Below are 17,729 nucleotides of genomic sequence, written 5' to 3'. Positions count from 1 at the left end.
ATAATATACAATTCTATATCATACTATACTACACTGTACTATAATTCTGCTGTATGCTAGTTTAGTATTTGTTCATCACATTCTCATAGGAGTAGCAGAGATTGTTTTTCTTAGGGGAATCCCTTAATACGAGTGTGTTTACAGTAAGTAATAGCCAGCAATCCTTTTGAAAGGCGGCACAGAAGGTGGTGTCGCAGTCACACAGCTCCAGGTACCTGTAGGCTGTGGGTTCAAGTCTCGCTCCGAGTGACTGTCTGTGAGGAATATGGTGTGTTCTCCCTGTGTCTTTGTGGGTTTCCTCCGGGTGACTGTCTGTGAGGAGTATGGTGTGTTCTCCCTGTGTCTGTGTGGGTTTCCTCCGGGTAACTGTCTGTGAGGAGTGTGGTGTGTTCTCTCTGTGTCTGTGTGGGTTTCCTCCGGGAGACTGTCTGTGAGGAGTGTGGTGTGTTCTCTCTGTGTCTGTGTGGGTTTCCTCCGGGTGACTGTCTGTGAGGAGTGTGGTGTGTTCTCTCTGTGTCTGTGTGGGTTTCCTCCGGGAGACTGTCTGTGAGGAGTGTGGTGTGTTCTCTCTGTGTCTGTGTGGGTTTCCTCCGGGAGACTGTCTGTGAGGAGTGTGGTGTGTTCTCTCTGTGTCTGTGTGGGTTTCCTCCGGGTGACTGTCTGTGAGGAGTGTGGTGTGTTCTCACTGTGTCTGTGTGAGTTTCCTCCGGGTGACTGTCTGTGAGGAGTGTGGTGTGTTCTCCCTGTGTCTGTGTGGGTTTCCTCCGGGTGACTGTCTGTGAGGAGTTGGTGTGTTCTCCCAGTGTCTGCGTGGGTTTCCTCCGGGTGACTGTCTGTGAGGAGTTGGTGTGTTCTCCCAGTGTCTGCGTGGGTTTCCTCCGGGTGCTCCGGTTTCCTCCCACAGTCCAAAAACACACACTGAATGAATGAATGAATTCTTCTGAAATTAAGGGTTCTAAAGTAGAGTTGAATGTAGTATGTAAACACTGTTAAAGTTTCAAAACATAGTGTTTGTTTCTCAATCTGTACATTGTTTAGCTTATATCTTTTTAGCTCTGCCCATTCTTGCTGCAGCTACACGCAGTGTTTCAGCATAACTTGCTTTTTGAATGAGGCACAGTACTGAGCACAGAGGAGGAGTTGTATACCCATAATAATTGTCAAATTTGTCTTAATACAAACAGCTTTTTTATTTTATGTGATGTAGAGAAGTTGGAAAATGGTCATGTAAAATTGAATCATAACCATTTATGGTCAAAAATCATGAGTAACTGGAAAAAATGTTACCGGGAATCACTAAATTACTAAATTCACTAATCAGAAAGTGTGCTTAGTAATCTTTGGAAATCTTATACATTAGGTAGCAGGTTGAAATAGTCTGTTGCTCTTGTTTGTCTTGTTTACCACCTTAGATTAACAGGTTAAGATGTGTGTGGGTCCATATGAGTGGTTTTTTTTGTCCATTCTCATCCACTGCAGTCAGGCTTTAAATGAATTATCTTCCGCTCTTCCTGACTACAGTGCCATTTCTTCCATAAGGCTACAATTAGATTAGGAGAAACCTGTTTAGTGCTGGACACATGATGGCAGTCTTGGCACAGGCTGGCTTGGTGCAGGGTTAATACAGTGCATCTGTCCATTCTCATGTCCACTTCCATTGTCAAAACACTGCAACATAACCTTGCCTAATGAAACACTGTTTCGTCTGTCTATGAGTTATGGATGGCTCTGCTGGATGAATGGTCCTGTTCCAATGGTCCTGCGCCGAGCGATGTGTAATCTCCAATGCGATGTCTTTCTTTGTCCTGCCACAGTGATTATTCTTGTTGTGCATAATCAAGTCCAAAAGTCCATCTTCACAGGAAGTGCAGAGATCGAGGAGGAAGCCTATTAAGGTCTCCCATTCACTCTCCATGTGTTTACTGTGAAGTCTTGTCATTCTCTTGCAGCAAGCATCGCTATGTGCCAAGCATCATGTGTTCAAAGAGCTTTTAAACCAGGGCTCCTCAAGTTCAGATCCAGTCAATAGATATCAGTCAAGGTTCGGTAACACTCGAACAAATGAACGGTTTTCACAAGTGACATTCCATCACTTTGGCTAAGGTTACGCAAGGATTCTCTGAATGTTTGGTGGTACCACAATCTTAGTATAAGGTGGTCCATGGGTAAAATTCTTTTCACGTTTTTTTTAAAAAAAACGTGTGTATGGAAAGTGGCAAAATTTGAATTCACTTTATGTGTGATGTCACAAAAACAATCATATTTATATATCACTATAATCAAGATACAATAGGTTAGTCCCACCTACACATTAAACTTATAATGATTTTTTAATGGAACAGAGCAAACTAAGAAAAACAGCCTTGAGGGTGTGTAACTGCAGTTTTGCTCTGTTCACTATTATTCAAAATTATAGGACTAGTGAAAACAAGGAAAACCCCTTCCAGAGCGAATGTGTGCAAACTTCTGGCATGTAGTGAATTGTGGATCTGCCATATTTTAGACCATGGATTTGGGTTGTAAGAATGAACAGACTGCTCTGTTCTGTGTGTCTGTATCAGTGGGCCATATGGCTCCTTTGATGCCAAGAAAATCTGATTCACTTTGATGGAGCTGCTTTTTTAGAAGTTTGCGATGGGCAAGTGGTGTAGACGTTTGGTGCAGCAGAAAATCTCTCCGCATGCCTGTGGGGCTCTGAATTTCACATCACAGAATGGTAATGAATGATGCATGACGGGAGAATTAAGACTGAAGATGAATGGAAAGTGGGTTGGCTTGGTCTTGCCAGCTTTAACAAAAGAGCATCAAGCTATGCTCATAAAAGAGGATGAAATACTTATCTTTGTTTATGAGACAGGATGTTTGGTGTCTGATGTTTGCTTCTTTAGTTTAGTACGGGAGCCATGACCCTAATGTAGCAAACATGATAAGGAAGTATTCTTTCACAGAGTAGGGTAAATACATCAGGTGGGTGCCAGATACTATTAATTAAGGTGACTGACGGTTATAATTGTTAATTTTATGTTATGGTCACTTAACAGTAGGGTGACCAGATCTGAGATGGGGAAAAAGAGGACATGTCTTTGGGTTGGGGGGGGGGGGGGGCATGAGCGTTGCGTGACGTAAACGAGGACTACTGACGTGCAAACTGACTGATTAAATGTTTACAGAGAAGGTTATCGACCAATAACGGTAGCTCTAAATTCAGACCGTCCAATCAGAAGATGTAGGCTACTTCACCACGCCCCCTTCTCACTCAAGTGAACCAATCGGAGTAGGGGAGGGCGGGACTAGTTTGTGAACGAAACTTCTCGAAGTTCTATGTAAGCTCTAGAAAAACAAAATCCCGGACGTTTGTGAAATTCCGCCGAGACATTTTTTAAGTCTAAAAAAGAGGACATGTCCGGGTAAAAGAGGACGTCTGGTCACCCTATTTAACAGTTTTATGAACTTTCAGCCATTTGGCTCCATTGTGACCAATACATTGTACAAAATTAACATCTGATACTGTGAAGTGAGCACACCCAATTTTATCTGATGCTCACCAGTTGTTTTCCTTCAATAAACCCCCACCATTGTGACTGTGTAAAATATTGCTAAAACAGCTTTATACCTGAATTTTGTCTGTTATTTTATCCATTACACTGGTTAACCATGTGTCGTACAATGCCAGAAAGGACATAAACAAAACAATTCCACACAAAACTGCATGCAGTGTACTAAAATAAAATGTTAGCAATATTAGCCTTAGCTTCAGTAAGAAACATCTTGGTGGATTGTCGACATCTGAAGCTAGATGAAAGCTGTGCACATATACATTTTCACCAAGCTGTCATTTTAAGATGGATGTGTGATTATTTGTTGAAATGTCTGCATTTGACAGTTGTTTATTGGGGATATATTTGGACATCTCTGTCAATGCTGACTGGAATAATAAATCTAGATATGCTTCTAACGCCATGCAAAAAGTCAAGCAATAGTGCATTACTTACAGCCTTGGATAAAGTTTGGGATTATGTCAAATTAAATAAGATTATAAGAGCTTTCGTCTCGCCGCTACATCTAAGCTAAAATTAGAAACATCATATAAACTGCAGCTCATATCTGTGTCACTTCTCAAACTTTTTAATCACATGGTTAATATATGCTGTTGAATACATAAGTACTGGCACCAGTTTCACACTAAAGGAGAATTGTTATCATGTCCTGTACACGGAACTTCTTTTATGTTTTTAAACATTTTAATACACATTACACGATAATACATGTTGCTATGTTCTATATTTTGCCAATATGTTTAATATATAAATCAATTGTAGTGTGGTAGTTCGTGTTTTTAGAGACTTGTCCCAGCTCAGCTGTGTGTGTGTGTGTGTGTGTCTGTGTGTGTGTTGGAAGCCCTGCCAGTCTGCAGCCATGCCGGGCCTCATCAACAAGGCCAAACGAAGCGCCCTGCCGCTCAGTGTCTCTGACATCACTTCCTGTGTCCGAGGTTACACCTTGGCCATGACAGCCTCCATGACGTACGAAAACATAGAGGACCACCCCATTGAAGGTAAGAGTGTCAGGAACTAACAGCTTGGCATTTGTTCTGCAAAGCAGTCTTTCTCAGCCTGGTAATTTAAGCTTAAGGTTGAGCTTGTCTAATAGGGGAAGAGGTAAGGGACATTCCTATTTTTCTGAGTGTCTTCTCTTCACCTGTATTAAAGTCCGACACTCATCTCAGCTCATTTTTACCCACTCACACTCTCTTAGCTGAATGTTTGGGTGAAAAATTGGTGCACCATATAGTAGGATAAATCAACTAATTCACTAAGAATGCTGGTTGTATATTTTTGAACATGTATTTATTTTATACAACACAAAGCAATTGGAAATTATCTTGCAGAAGTATAAATAAGATGTGATTTATGGGTACAAACCTAATTTTTTAAAGATCAAGCTGCATTCTTTGTATACTTTGACTCTGAATCCTTTGACTGAGAAGCAGTGGCTTTACAAAACACATGAGTGAACTGCTTGGGCTTGAGCAACACTCTGAGGAGACACAAAAACGAGATGGCTGTCAACAGACATACCTCTGCCACATTTTTTTCCATCTGGGGAGAGCTCGGTGCTGTCACCCGTGCTAACATTTCAACATTAGCCTGTGAGACACACATACACACATCAGGGAAACCACTCTGTGTAATAAACAGCTTTGCAGTAACATGAATCAAAATGTTGTTGGTTTTTTTTTTGTTTGTTTTCTTCATCAATATGTCCATCAGTGGAACCTGAGAGTTACAATTCTGGATATGAATCTGTATATGAATGAGGGCTACAGTAACAGCTTTAGCAATAATAACAACATAAGGCATTAGCAGCTGGGCTTCAAGCTGGAGTTACGAATAGTTCAAAAGGTCTAGAAAAATGTAATTAATTAAATTAATTATGAATGTACTTCAATAATGAAATGCATGATTAACTCATTTACTTCAACTCCTAACCTGAAAACACACTTACTCCCAGCCATTACTGACAGGGGCATGTTTTCTTTTTCCCAAAATAAAAGCTTAAATGTTAATCTTGGCCACAAAAGCAATTTTTGAAGAAATGCGTCAGAAACCTTATCAGCATTAATCTGTTCTCTCTAAATCCAGTGCACTATGCCTGAAAGAGATTGAGACGAGTGCTATTCTTTCATAAAACCCCCAGACCCCCACTTCCTCCAGATCCCCTACACACCTCAACAAAGCCTATTCATGTGTCCCTTTTGAATGTCAGAATCTATATAGAAAAAAAGAAGCCTGGAAATGTCACTAGTAACTCATGTTAATAGATGTTTATATTTATTAATTCACAAACCCCATTTCTATTTGGGACTTTGTGTAAGATGCAATTAAAACAAGAATTTGTTATTTGTTCATTTTCTTGAAGCTTTATTTAACAGACAAAAGCAGACAAAGAATATTTAATGTTTTTGCTGAACAACTTTGTATTTTGTATATATAAACAAATTTGATTCCTGCAACATGTCCATGAAGCCTAGTTGTAGCACAGACATAATGAGGCCTGGCATTGTCTTGCTGAAATAACCATGGACTTCCCAGGATAAAATATCATCATGATGGTAGCATATGTCTCTGCGAAAACCTGATGTTTGCCTCAATATCAAGGGAAGGGCAAGTTTCCAAGCTGTGTTCACTGATTCACCCGCACCCCCTGCACCACCATGAGAAATGGTGTCCAGCCTTCCCCTACATGCACTGGTATTTCTGCAGATTTTCTGAATACTATCATAATATTAAGTAAAGACCCATTTTTTTTTTCAATCTTGCATTGAAAAATGTTGTGTTTGACAATTCTCTAATGATATTTGGCATATCACAACGTGCAATGACCTTTTGATGAATGCTCATTTTTATAACCTTTATATCCACCTGCCTATAGTGTAATTATTCACTTGTGACATTAATATTCTGCTAATGTTTCACTCATATTTTCCCCGTCACCAATTTTTGCGGTATGTTCTAGGCCTCTGATTGAAAATATCTTTAAAATACACAATCAATGTGATCAGCGAACACACAAATTCTTGTTTTTATGGCATTATGCAAAATGTCTCAACCTTTCTAGAAATGGGGTTTGTAGCAGACTGACTGCAACTGTTAGCATCTATTCTAAAGCCTTTCAAGAAGGGCAGAAGCTGTAACTGTAGGAAAGAGGAACAACCATCCATCCATCAATTATCCACCGCTTATCCGGATCGCGGGGGAAGCAGTCGGAGCAAAGAAACCCAGACCTCCCTCTCCCCAGCCACCGTCTCCAGCTCCTCTGGGGGTATACTGAGGCGTTCCCAGGCCAGTCGAGACATGTAGACCCCGAGGTATTTAAACTTCTCCACTTGAGGCAGGATCTCACTTCCAACCTGGACAGAGCACTCCACCCTTTTCCGATTGAGTACCATGGATTCGGACTTGCAGGTGCTGATCCTCATCCCTACCGCTTCACACTCGGCTGCAAACTGGTGCAGCAAGAGCTGGAGGTCCTGGCTCGATGAAGCCAACAAGACCACATCATCCGCAAAAAGCAGACATGGAATCCTGAGACCACCAAACCGGACACCCTCCGCCACTTGTCTACGCTGAGAAATTCTGTCCATAAAAATTATGAACAGAACCGGTGATAACGGGCACTGACGGAGTCCAACTCCGACTGGAAACCAGTCGGACTTGCTGCCAGCCATACGAACCAGACTCCTGCTCTGTTTATACAGGGACTGGATAGCTCGTAGCAAAGAGCCCAGTACCCTATACTCTCAGAGCACCCCCCACAGAATATCCCGAGGGACACGGGCGAATGCCTTCTCCAGATCCACAAAACACATGTAGACTGGTTGAGCAACCACCCAAACCACCTTACTGAAGAGGAACAACCACTCAAAATAATCCCCGTAATTTCAGAGTAAATTCAGGTGTCCACAAATTATTGGTGCCACAGTTTAACAGTGTCAGTTGGGAAAAAGGAGATCTGTAGCTTGCAGTATTTGTTAGACTGAGGGTGGGTTTCTAGAGGTGAGGCACGGTACCGGGACAGATGTATAGTAATAAATTGAATCCCTTCATTCTCAGTGAGTGATTTGAAGGTTAACAGTGTCAGGCTTGTGTTAAGTGTCTGGATTGCCTCTGCCTGGATGAGTGAAAGAACTGAGGATGTCATCCTTCTGTTTCAAAGTATGTCATGAAGTCATTTGCAGAAAGAGAGGATGCTGGTGGGAGGAGGATTAAGGATTAAGAAGGAGACAGAGAACAATTTACGTAGGTTTTTGTGATACAGCCATTGATTTTGGAATTCAAAAAATTGCCACCGTGAAAGAAGAGGGGAAGGAAATGAGTGGCTCACAATAGCTCCTCAGATTCTTTGGAGAATATTTCACATCCCTTTCTACTTAGCTCGGTGTTGCATTGTTCGTTCAGATTTCAAAGTGTCAGTGCATCAGGAGCTGGAAAATGATGAGCTACATAAGAGGTGTTCAATTCCAGACCATGCTACAGTTTACAGCTGAACAACTGTCAGACCACCATGGCTTACTTTCCAATTATTTTAAAACTCCAGACATGATATAAGACATCTGTTATATTAGAGGTCTGGAGCTGTATATCATGTAGATGCTTTAGATATAGTAGAACAGAGTCAGCCAAGACAGCTACAAATTCTTTCAGTTCTGATCATGTTACATGTTTCGATGTAGTATTAGGAGTCTTGCCCAAGGAATCTCATTGCTGTAACATGGTGGCCTTATCCAAGCAGGGAATTGAACCCTACAAATCTTTGCATAAAGCAGTTCCATTACTACCTTACATTATTATTACCTAATATTTTTTATTGTGGGTTGTAGACTCTTAAATTTATCAACAGACAACATTTTTAGAAAAAGAAATTAAGCCTCTGTTTCATATATATGTGTGTGTGTGGGTTTGATTCCCTCTCCGGGTGACTGTCTGTGAGGAGTGTAGTGTGTTCTCCCTGTGTCCGCGTGGGTTTCCTCCGGGTGACTGTCTGTGAGGAGTGTGGTGTGTTCTCCCTGTGTCCGCGTGGGTTTCCTCCGGGTGCTCCGGTTTCCTCCCACAGTCCAAAAACACACGTTGGTAGGTGAATTGGCGACTCCAAAGTGTCTGTAGGTGTGAGTGAATGTGTGAGTGTGTGTGTTGCCCTGTGAAGAACTGGCGCCCCCTCCAGGGTGTATTCCTGCCTTGCGCCCAATGATTCCAGGTAGGCTCTGGACCCACCGCGACCCTGAACTGGATAAGGGTTACAGATAATGAATAAATTAATGAATGAATATGTGTGTGTGTGTGTGTGTGTGTGTGTGTTTGTAACTAAAATCCTGAATTTATAGTCCTTATGTTAAATTCATTAATAGCTTTGCCACAACAATTTTTATAAGCAGCACACTGATAAGCTGATAAGCTCATTTTCCTAAATCTGTGCTTGACACCCACATATGATCCTGTAATAAAATGTGTAGTCAGTCTTACATAAGCAACTTCTATTTCTTTTTTCTTTATTGAAGGTATCTTTATTTACCCCCTGGAGGAGGCCGCAGTGGTGGTGGGCTTTGAGGCGATGATATCCAGTCAGATAATAACAGTGCAGATCAAAGACAAGACAAAAATCGATGACTGTTACTTCGACTGCTGCACCGCCACCAACGGATCCCTACAGAGCGGGAGTGGTGAGAATTACTGCTGTCCCTTCAGTTTTCTTTCAAAATAAGAGAGGAAAATTTAATCTATGTTTTATTACTGCTACAAATGTTGCTGACTTGAGAAACGTGGTATATAAAGTTTGCTTCTTGAGTTTAATACAGGAGTTATCTATGCTAATGAAGCTAAAAGTGAATAGATCGCTATCAGTTAGCACTGTGCTAACTACATGTCTCAAACATAGATTTGAAAATTGCTGCTGCTACTGTTTTTATAATGTACTTAGATATAAAACTAAAAGTGTTGTTGCTATCCAGCAAAAACCTGTATCTCCAAAGATGTAACTTTCCAAGAGAAGGAAAAAAACATTCTTAATTTTCAGCGTAAGTCTAGTTAAAATGATTTCAAGCATTTTGTACTAAACATTCCTCTTAGTCCAATACTTATCTCCTATTTCAGTGGTTCTCAGACTGTGGTGCGTACCACTAGAGGTATGTGAAGCAGTAAGAGGTGGTACGCCAAATGACCTCCAATTATTTACTACTTAATAAAGGAATTCATAACTCAATATCTAAAGTTTTTAATGTGAATTACATAATGTTTCAGTGTTCGTAATTATGCCCCAACCAAATTCATTTGTGTTGTAGAAAAACGCACCATGCTACGCATACTCGTAATTACGTCTGTACGGGAAGGGGGTAGGCAGTGTTCCTCCGGTTTTTTTTTCCAGGGAGGCAACACTATCCCCCATTTTATTTATTTATTTGAGAAATCCATGTAAAGAAAGCCCAGTTACATCTAAAGAAAGACGTGAGCAATTTTGATCTCATTATAAAAAGAGGTAAAGCAAAGACGAAAAACAAGCCGAGACCAATCCTGAGAAATACTCTGGAGCCAAGAAGGACTAAATCCAGAGGCAGAAAAAGAGAAAAACTAAGCGAGAATTCTGTCTACGTGAAGACAAAATAGAAGACAACACTTGGCTGAAGCAAAACATGGCCGTTCTTCGCAACATTACAGCCTTAAAACAAGGTTTAACACAGCCCCTCCCCTCCTTTACCTGCCTCGCTGTTTTCACCTGTAGACTATTAAAGCACATAACTGATATTAAAATGACCTCTTCTCATTTTAATTTATTTCAAAAAGCTTATGGCCCATATATTTTATATATTCTCATAAATGTATAACTGTGATCAAAACATCCAGTTTAGGCCTCGTTATTTGTACCCTCTCTATAATTTTGAAGTAATTAGTTTAGATAATTTTATGTTAAGGGCGGCACGGTGGCGCAGCAGGTAGTGTCTCAGTCACACAGCTCCAGGGACCTGGAGGTTGTGGGTTTGATTCCCGCTCCGGGTGACTGTCTGTGAGGAGTTGGTGTGTTCTCCCCGTGTCCGCGTGGGTTTCCTCCGGGTGCTCCGGTTTCCTCCCACAGTCCAAAAACACACGTTGGTAGGTGGATTGGCGACTCAAAAGTGTCCGTAGGTCTGAATGTGTGTGTCTGTCTGTGTTGCCCTGTGAAGGACTGGCGCCCCCTCCAGGGTGTATTCCTGCCTTGTGCCCAATGATTCCAGGTAGGTTCTGGACCCACTGTGACCCTGAATTGGATAAGGGTTACAGATAATGAATGAATGAATGAATGAATGAATGAATTTTGTCTTAAGAATGCAAATTTCAAGTAAATAAAAAGCCCCTGGAACAGAGGAAGAACCAGTGGCCACATGTTTCTGTGGTAAAAATCATAGGTGGTTCTTGGAGGTCTTAGTTTGATAATGGATGGTACTTGGTCTAAAAAGTTTGAGAACCACTGTCTTAGGTCATAAAATGCTGATACTTGATGAATATTTCACCCTAATATTGCTTTGACTGTTTCAATGATTTATGTGTGTCTACCAAACTATTACGTCCCCAGTAAGTGTTACTAGGGTATGATTACTCCAGGTTTCATCTGTAATGGTGACTCCACTTCAGTCCCCCGTCATAGTAACAGAGCATGCTCATTATGGAGTCTGGATGGAGGTTGGATTAGATTTGTGACCATGCTGCAGGTCAGGTACTGCTGGACGAGGATCTGGAGCGGAGAGTGCTTGTGGTGAACCTTGGGGTCATTCCTCCTCTGGAGACTGTTAATGTGTTGGTCAGCACATCCTCTGAGCTATGCACCCTTCCAAATGGGGGGGTCCGGGTGACATCACCGACCGTCTGCACCCCCAGAGTTCAGCGCTCCATTAAAGAAGAGCAGGCTTTCTCCCCCAGCACAAGCAGAAAGTGAGGCCTTCTTTTTATTTAGCATTTCAGACATTTTAGCAGCTAGCATTTTTTTCTTCTTCATTTTTTAACGACAGGGAAATATCCTAGCTTTACACTACTGTTTAAAAGTTTACAATCACTGTTTTTTAATAATACAATAAATTGGAAAAGGAAAACACTGAAGTACACATGGTACAACCCTAAAAGCAATATCTACAGTTGTGTTTTTGAGGTGTTCTTTGCACTGATTCCTGAACTGATTTTTTTTAATTAATTTTGAGGTATGAAAAAAAGAAAATTTAAAATACATGCACAGTAGTTGTCTACATATATAGACATTACTCTACATTAAATAACAAAAATGATGTCACCTCTACCAAAAAAGACAGTGTGTCATGCTGTTAAAATTGGGCTGATACTGAGAAGAATAAGATACTGGGTAAATTATAATTTTTTTGTGTGTGTGACTCAGGAGAGACAGACACCACTGTGCTCTGGGTTCTCACGAGCAGATGGCCTTGAGCAGCCAGCTGTGTCTGGCCTGGCTCCTGGAGGAGGAGTCCATTAACTCAATCGACTATGAGTTCAACTTCCAGCTGGAGATCAGAGGGCCATATCTATTGGCAGGTCAGAGGCCTACAAAGATACCTGTCATTCACAAAGAGAGACAGACAGAGTTCAGCTACATAAGGTGCACCAATTGTAGATGCAGTGGTTCAGTTTGTATTATCTCCACAGAAAATCTTTTCTAATCGAATGAGACACTGGAGCAGTTACACGTGAGCCAAGCACGGGTAGATGTTCATAAAAGTCCCCTGAAGCATTGGAGGGGGTAGCAGTGTAAATGTGTTCTTTGTAGTGACTGAGCCAATCCAATAGATGGTGATCATCCTGCAGCTGTATCTCTCGGTCCTTCAGATCTAATGTGTCAAACGCATCCAAGGCTTGCTTTTAAAACCATGCTTTTAAATTATATTAGGGTTTTGAACAACTGAATATACTTGGTATAATATATTCATGTGATCTAATGCCTGGTGCCGATGTTACATGCAGTGTGTGTGTGTGTGTTTACAGGAGTGGAGAGCCCCACTCATGCTATCCGAGCTGACGCTGACCCATTTGCTCGCTCAGCTACAAGCATAGTGGTCACACTGGCAGACAAATACACCTACGACTGCCCTGTGGAAATCCTTATCTACCCCAGTGGTGAGTACCACAAACACACACACACTGCCCTTGATTCTTAAGAGACACATGCCTGGAGATGCCTTGTGGACAGAGTTGTGATGATGCATATGAGCACTAGGAAACACACACACACGCTTCTCTGTCATCATGTAATATTATATGATATTATAAGGGTTCCTGCTCCTCTGTCTCTGTCCTAATCAGAGCTTGAAATATGACAATTCTGGAAAATTAATACAGGGTTTGATCAGGTTCATACATGATTTATTATCAGATATTTGTTAGGTACTAATCAGTGTTACATTTCCTGTTCTCTGAGGCTGCGGCTGGGTTCAGCCAGAAATGTATTGGGATTAGACTGTTATTGGTTACAGTGAGATTCAGACATTTAATTGGGATCTGACAGAATGATGTTAATCTGATTCAGAAAAGACTTAAGTGAGAATCATACAGATCTACTGCATGTCTGGGTCAGACTTTTGCCAGACTTTTCAAATGGCGATGATCATGTTAAAAGAGAATATTGATCTTTCTGTATCATATGGTTAAACCTACGGGATCTGAGGGAATTTAATAAATGTATTTAATCCCACGGCGGTACGGTGGCGCAGCAGGTAGTGTCGCAGTCACACAGCTCCAGGGGCCTGGAGGTTGTGGGTTCGATTCCTGCTCCGGGTGACTGTCTGTGAGGAGTTGGTGTGTTCTCCCTGTGTCCGCGTGGGTTTCCTCCGGGTGCTCCGGTTTCCTCCCACAGTCCAAAAACACATGGTGGATTGGTGACTCCAAAGTGTCCGTAGGAGTGAGTGAGTGTGTGTGTGTCCAATGATTCCAGGTAGGCTCTGGACCCACCATGACCCTGAATTGGATAAGCGGTTACAAATAATGAATGAATGTATTTAATCCCTTTATGTTTGATATTCACAGCTATCTCTGCTCTCTCTATAATGAGGCCCTATTTGCCCTAGAGCACCGAAAAGCAGTGAAAATTTAAACAATAAGCTGAAATTTGTAGGAATTCTTCACATACCATTACAAATTATTGAGTTTCACACAAAGTGTAGACAGGCAACTGTCTGATTCAAGCGGATTATTGACAGGCTACTGTCAGATTCAGACTGAAATTTATTTAGCTGTCATTTTAGATCAGGTAGAATGTTGCCAGGCTACACATTTGCACTTATATAGCGCTCAGATAGCTCTGTTTATATTAGCAAATACAGTAATGGTCCTCTTCAGATTTCATCTGTTTATGACACACTGATGGCTCTAACAGATGGAGAGTAGATGGCCCTCTTGGATGGAGTGGTTTGATGTTGTGTGTGTGTGTGTGTGTGTCTGTAGTGGACCTTCTGCAGAGATCATAGACTAGTCCTCATATTACCATGGTATAATCGCCACTTACCTGATATTGCAACATCTGTATGAAGTACCAGCTCAGTGTAATTAGTGGTAAAGGACATGTTACTCTCAGGATGCGCTGCAAAAGGCTTCAGTGTTTTCGATATGTCAACTGTACAAGATCCAACTTTCACAGCCGTGGAGTAGTATGGCAAAGACAAATGGCTTGAGATCACAGTCTTGGCTTACAGATGGTGGTGTTTATTTTAGAGTACACTCTTGGCACTTCCTGCCAAGGAAGAAGGAGATTTGCTCCGGCTGCTTATTTCTTCTTACTCAGGATTGCTGCTTCTGATTTCTTATGATTTCTTAAAGGATAAACATACTAGAGGGCTGGATTTCCTGGCGTAGCACCTCTGCTTCGGTGATGCTGCAGAGAGTTTTGTTTTGCTGACAACTCTCAAAGCAACTGTGATGGGCTTTTGTGAGTTTCTCCCTACACTTTCTAGCTTTTTTCAAGAGATCAGATATGCTTCCGATGACTGTGGCACCACCAGGGATCAAACTTGATTTCCTGATAAGGACAAAGACTAGGCTTCAGGATTTAATAAAGGAAAAGGACCTTAAAAATGAACCTTTTGATTGTGCAGACGCAGAAATGATATATTTGTGGATCTAGAGCTAGTGGCTTTTTTAAACTTATTCAACCAAATATGACTCACTTGCTGAAGTACCATGGCTCACACCACTCTGTAAAACTCCTGACCACCTATGGTCAAACAAGCCGTCATTCCATAATAAACCCAGGCTTTTGGTATATCTCTGCAGGCACTTAAACCTAAAGAAGACACAAAGAGACCCACAAGCACAAGTCTCTCACACAAACACTGTGCTCTCTACACTGTAGCACAATAGACGCTCTGGAAGCCAAGCAGCCTTAAGGCTTCCCCTTAATGCTTCTTAATGCTTCTGCACACCCCCGCCTTGTGTGGGCCGTTTATTAGATCTGAAACTATTGAAACATCATTCCCCACTCCGTATCCTCTCTCCCCACTGCTTGGTGTGGGCAGATGCTCAGACATCTCCAGGCAGCCGCCAGATTTTTATTTTTTTCCTTGCCTTCTACTCTCCCTTTATTATGCTCTCCTCCCTCGGCACTCGCTCATATTTGACCTCCATCTCTCGTCTCAGAGAGGGAGAAATGAATCTGCCGGTTCAGACCTCCCATCCTCAACACTGACCTGCAGCCTGACTCGCAAAAATCCAGCAGAGTGTGTGATGCAGAGGCAAGGCCAATAGGCTCCCCCGCTGAGAGCCAAGCCTTTTTATTTGATCCACTGTCATTTTTTTCTATTTTTCTTTCATGCCAGTGAATCTCACCATATCATTTTAATCCTGCAAATTTTACAGCACTGCTGCTCCACCTGGCAGCTTTGTAATGCTGTCAAGGTGTAAAGTTTGATCAAAGAAATCATTCATTCATTATCTGTAACCCTTATCCAGTTCAGGGTCGCGGTGGGTCCAGAGCCTACCTGGAATCATTGGGCGCAAGGCAGGAATACACCCTGGAGGGGGCGCCAGTCCTTCACAGGGCAACACAGACACACACACACACACACACACACATTCACTCACACACTCACACCTACGGACACTTCTTGAGTCGCCAATCCACCTACCAATGTGTGTTTTTGGACTGTGGGAGGAAACCGGAGCACCCGGAGGAAACCCACGCGGACACGGGGAGAACACTCAAAGAAATCAAATTTAGACAATTTAATCTTGATATGTTTAGCTAGAAGTATCAGCATCAACCTATGATTCCCTACACGTTATAGAGGGTTCGTACCACACAATTTGGAAGTTGCTGTTTTTAATAAACGATGAATAAAAAAATAAATGTAATGAAGCAGAACAAGTTTTACATGTACAACTTATAAAGCATGTTTTGTGTAATGTATCTTTGTAACATAAACATTCTCAAATACTCGTCTCTCATTTGATGTATTATTAAAATGATAATATTAATTTCACTCAACAACAAATGGCAAGTGAGAAGAATATATTCGTCACATTCGTTATGAGTTCCATCAAGGAAAAAAAGGACTGCAAAAGCACATACATTGATTTGTTCTGTTCTTGGGGATTATATTGTATTTAAAAACATGTGTGAGTTTTGGTTCAGACGATATTAAGATGGTGATTTCAATGTTAGTTTGTAAAAAAGCAGGAGAATGTTGGAATTCTGAATTACAATAATACATTGCATTACGAAAAAAAAATAATTGTCCACTATTACAGATGACAGTATGTCTTACAGTGCCTTAAACTACACAAACAAGTGCTTCTGATATTGCTCAGTAAGACGTCAGAGTGTAGCAGGCTAATTAGTGGGTTTTCTGTCCCAGTTCTTACTAACTATATATTTTATATGAACATGTTAATGGATATAGGGCGGCGCGGTGGTGCAGCAGGTAGGTGTCGCAGTCACACAGCTCTAGGGGCCTGGAGGTTGTGGGTTCGATTCCCACTCCGGGTGACTGTCAGTGTGGTGTGTTCTCCCTGTGTCTGCGTGGGTTTCCTCCGGGTGACTGTCTGTGAGGAGTGTGGTGTGTTCTCCCTGTGTCTGCGTGGGTTTCCTTCGGGTGACTGTCTGTGAGGAGTGTGGTGTGTTCTCTCTGTGTCTACGTGGGTTTCCTCCGGGTGCTCCGGTTTCCTCCCACAGTCCAAAAACACACGTTGGTAGGTGGATTGGCGACTCAAAATGTGTGTTGCCCTGTGAAGGACTAGCGCCCCCTCCAGGGTGTATTCCCGCCTTGTGTCCAATGATTCCAGGTAGGCTCCGGACCCACCGCGACTCTGAACTGGATAAGGGTTACAGATAATGAATGAATGTTAATGGTACATAGGCAGATGCAACATAGCTATGCATTAAGACTTTCCTATCATAGGAAGAACATGAAGCTAATCAAAATTATTCATATCCCTTGCTGTGGAATGAACTTGTTTTCCTGTGGACTACAGATGGAGAGACACAAGACAATCTGTTCCCTGTTTCCCATGCCCCTCCAGCATGTGTGTGTAGTGCTAATAATCGAGCAAAAACTCACACATAATGACATACTAATTCACTCTCTCCAGCTCTTTTCTCTGCTTAGGGGTTCTCTTAAAAGTGGACTAGTAGAGAAGTGGCCAATAGACCACTAAACCAAATATACTACATTTCTCCAAACGTAGCAGTGGAGCTTCAGCTAATGTAGTTTTTAACAGCGCATCGATCTTTTGCAAATATGTCCAGTAATTATGTTGTTCACAGTCTTGCCATGAATAGAATTTCATCTTGGATTAATCTTCACTGGTGGCTGTGAACATATTTGAACATTCTGCATGTGAACCACACAAAGGTGGAAGGCCTAGAAGATGATCTCTTTCTACTGTGGTGTGAATGACAAGGTGTATGGCTAGCTCACAATATACAGCTTAGAATTGGTGTTAATAATGGCTACATTAACTAGACACTGCACATAATTCTGAATAACTTTGTGTCTCAAAGATTAAATTGAGGGGTGTTGAAAAATTATTTAAGGAATTAAGTAATTCATTTGGAAAGCAAAAAAAATTAGATTTAAATAATATCCCCTTTGTCCTATTTACAATCAGTCAAGATGTGTTTACTGTGAGACTATATACCTACAAAGCTAATGTAAGTCGAAGACTAGTCTAATCATATGTTTACGGTAAGAATAATTGAAGTAATCCAAACTG

General features: G+C 41.6%; 1 protein-coding gene across 1 annotated transcript in view; it reads left to right on the top strand.

Moving 5' to 3' along the window:
* vwa5b1 (von Willebrand factor A domain containing 5B1) overlaps positions 1-17,729 on the top strand; it is a 54,180-nt gene that overhangs the window by 1,334 nt on the left and 35,117 nt on the right. Inside the window, exons 2-6 of the mRNA XM_066671445.1 lie at positions 4,399-4,555; positions 9,056-9,217; positions 11,237-11,456; positions 11,911-12,065; positions 12,513-12,644. Of these exons, the coding sequence (XP_066527542.1) occupies positions 4,417-4,555; positions 9,056-9,217; positions 11,237-11,456; positions 11,911-12,065; positions 12,513-12,644 (808 nt within the window). The 5' untranslated portion in view covers positions 4,399-4,416. The remainder of the gene's footprint in view (positions 1-4,398; positions 4,556-9,055; positions 9,218-11,236; positions 11,457-11,910; positions 12,066-12,512; positions 12,645-17,729) is intronic.

Source organism: Hoplias malabaricus, chromosome 5 (genome assembly GCF_029633855.1).
Source record: "Hoplias malabaricus isolate fHopMal1 chromosome 5, fHopMal1.hap1, whole genome shotgun sequence".
Classification (NCBI taxonomy): domain Eukaryota; kingdom Metazoa; phylum Chordata; class Actinopteri; order Characiformes; family Erythrinidae; genus Hoplias; species Hoplias malabaricus.
The sequence above is the reverse complement of the archived record's forward strand: the minus strand, read 5'-3'. Positions and strand labels throughout refer to the sequence as shown.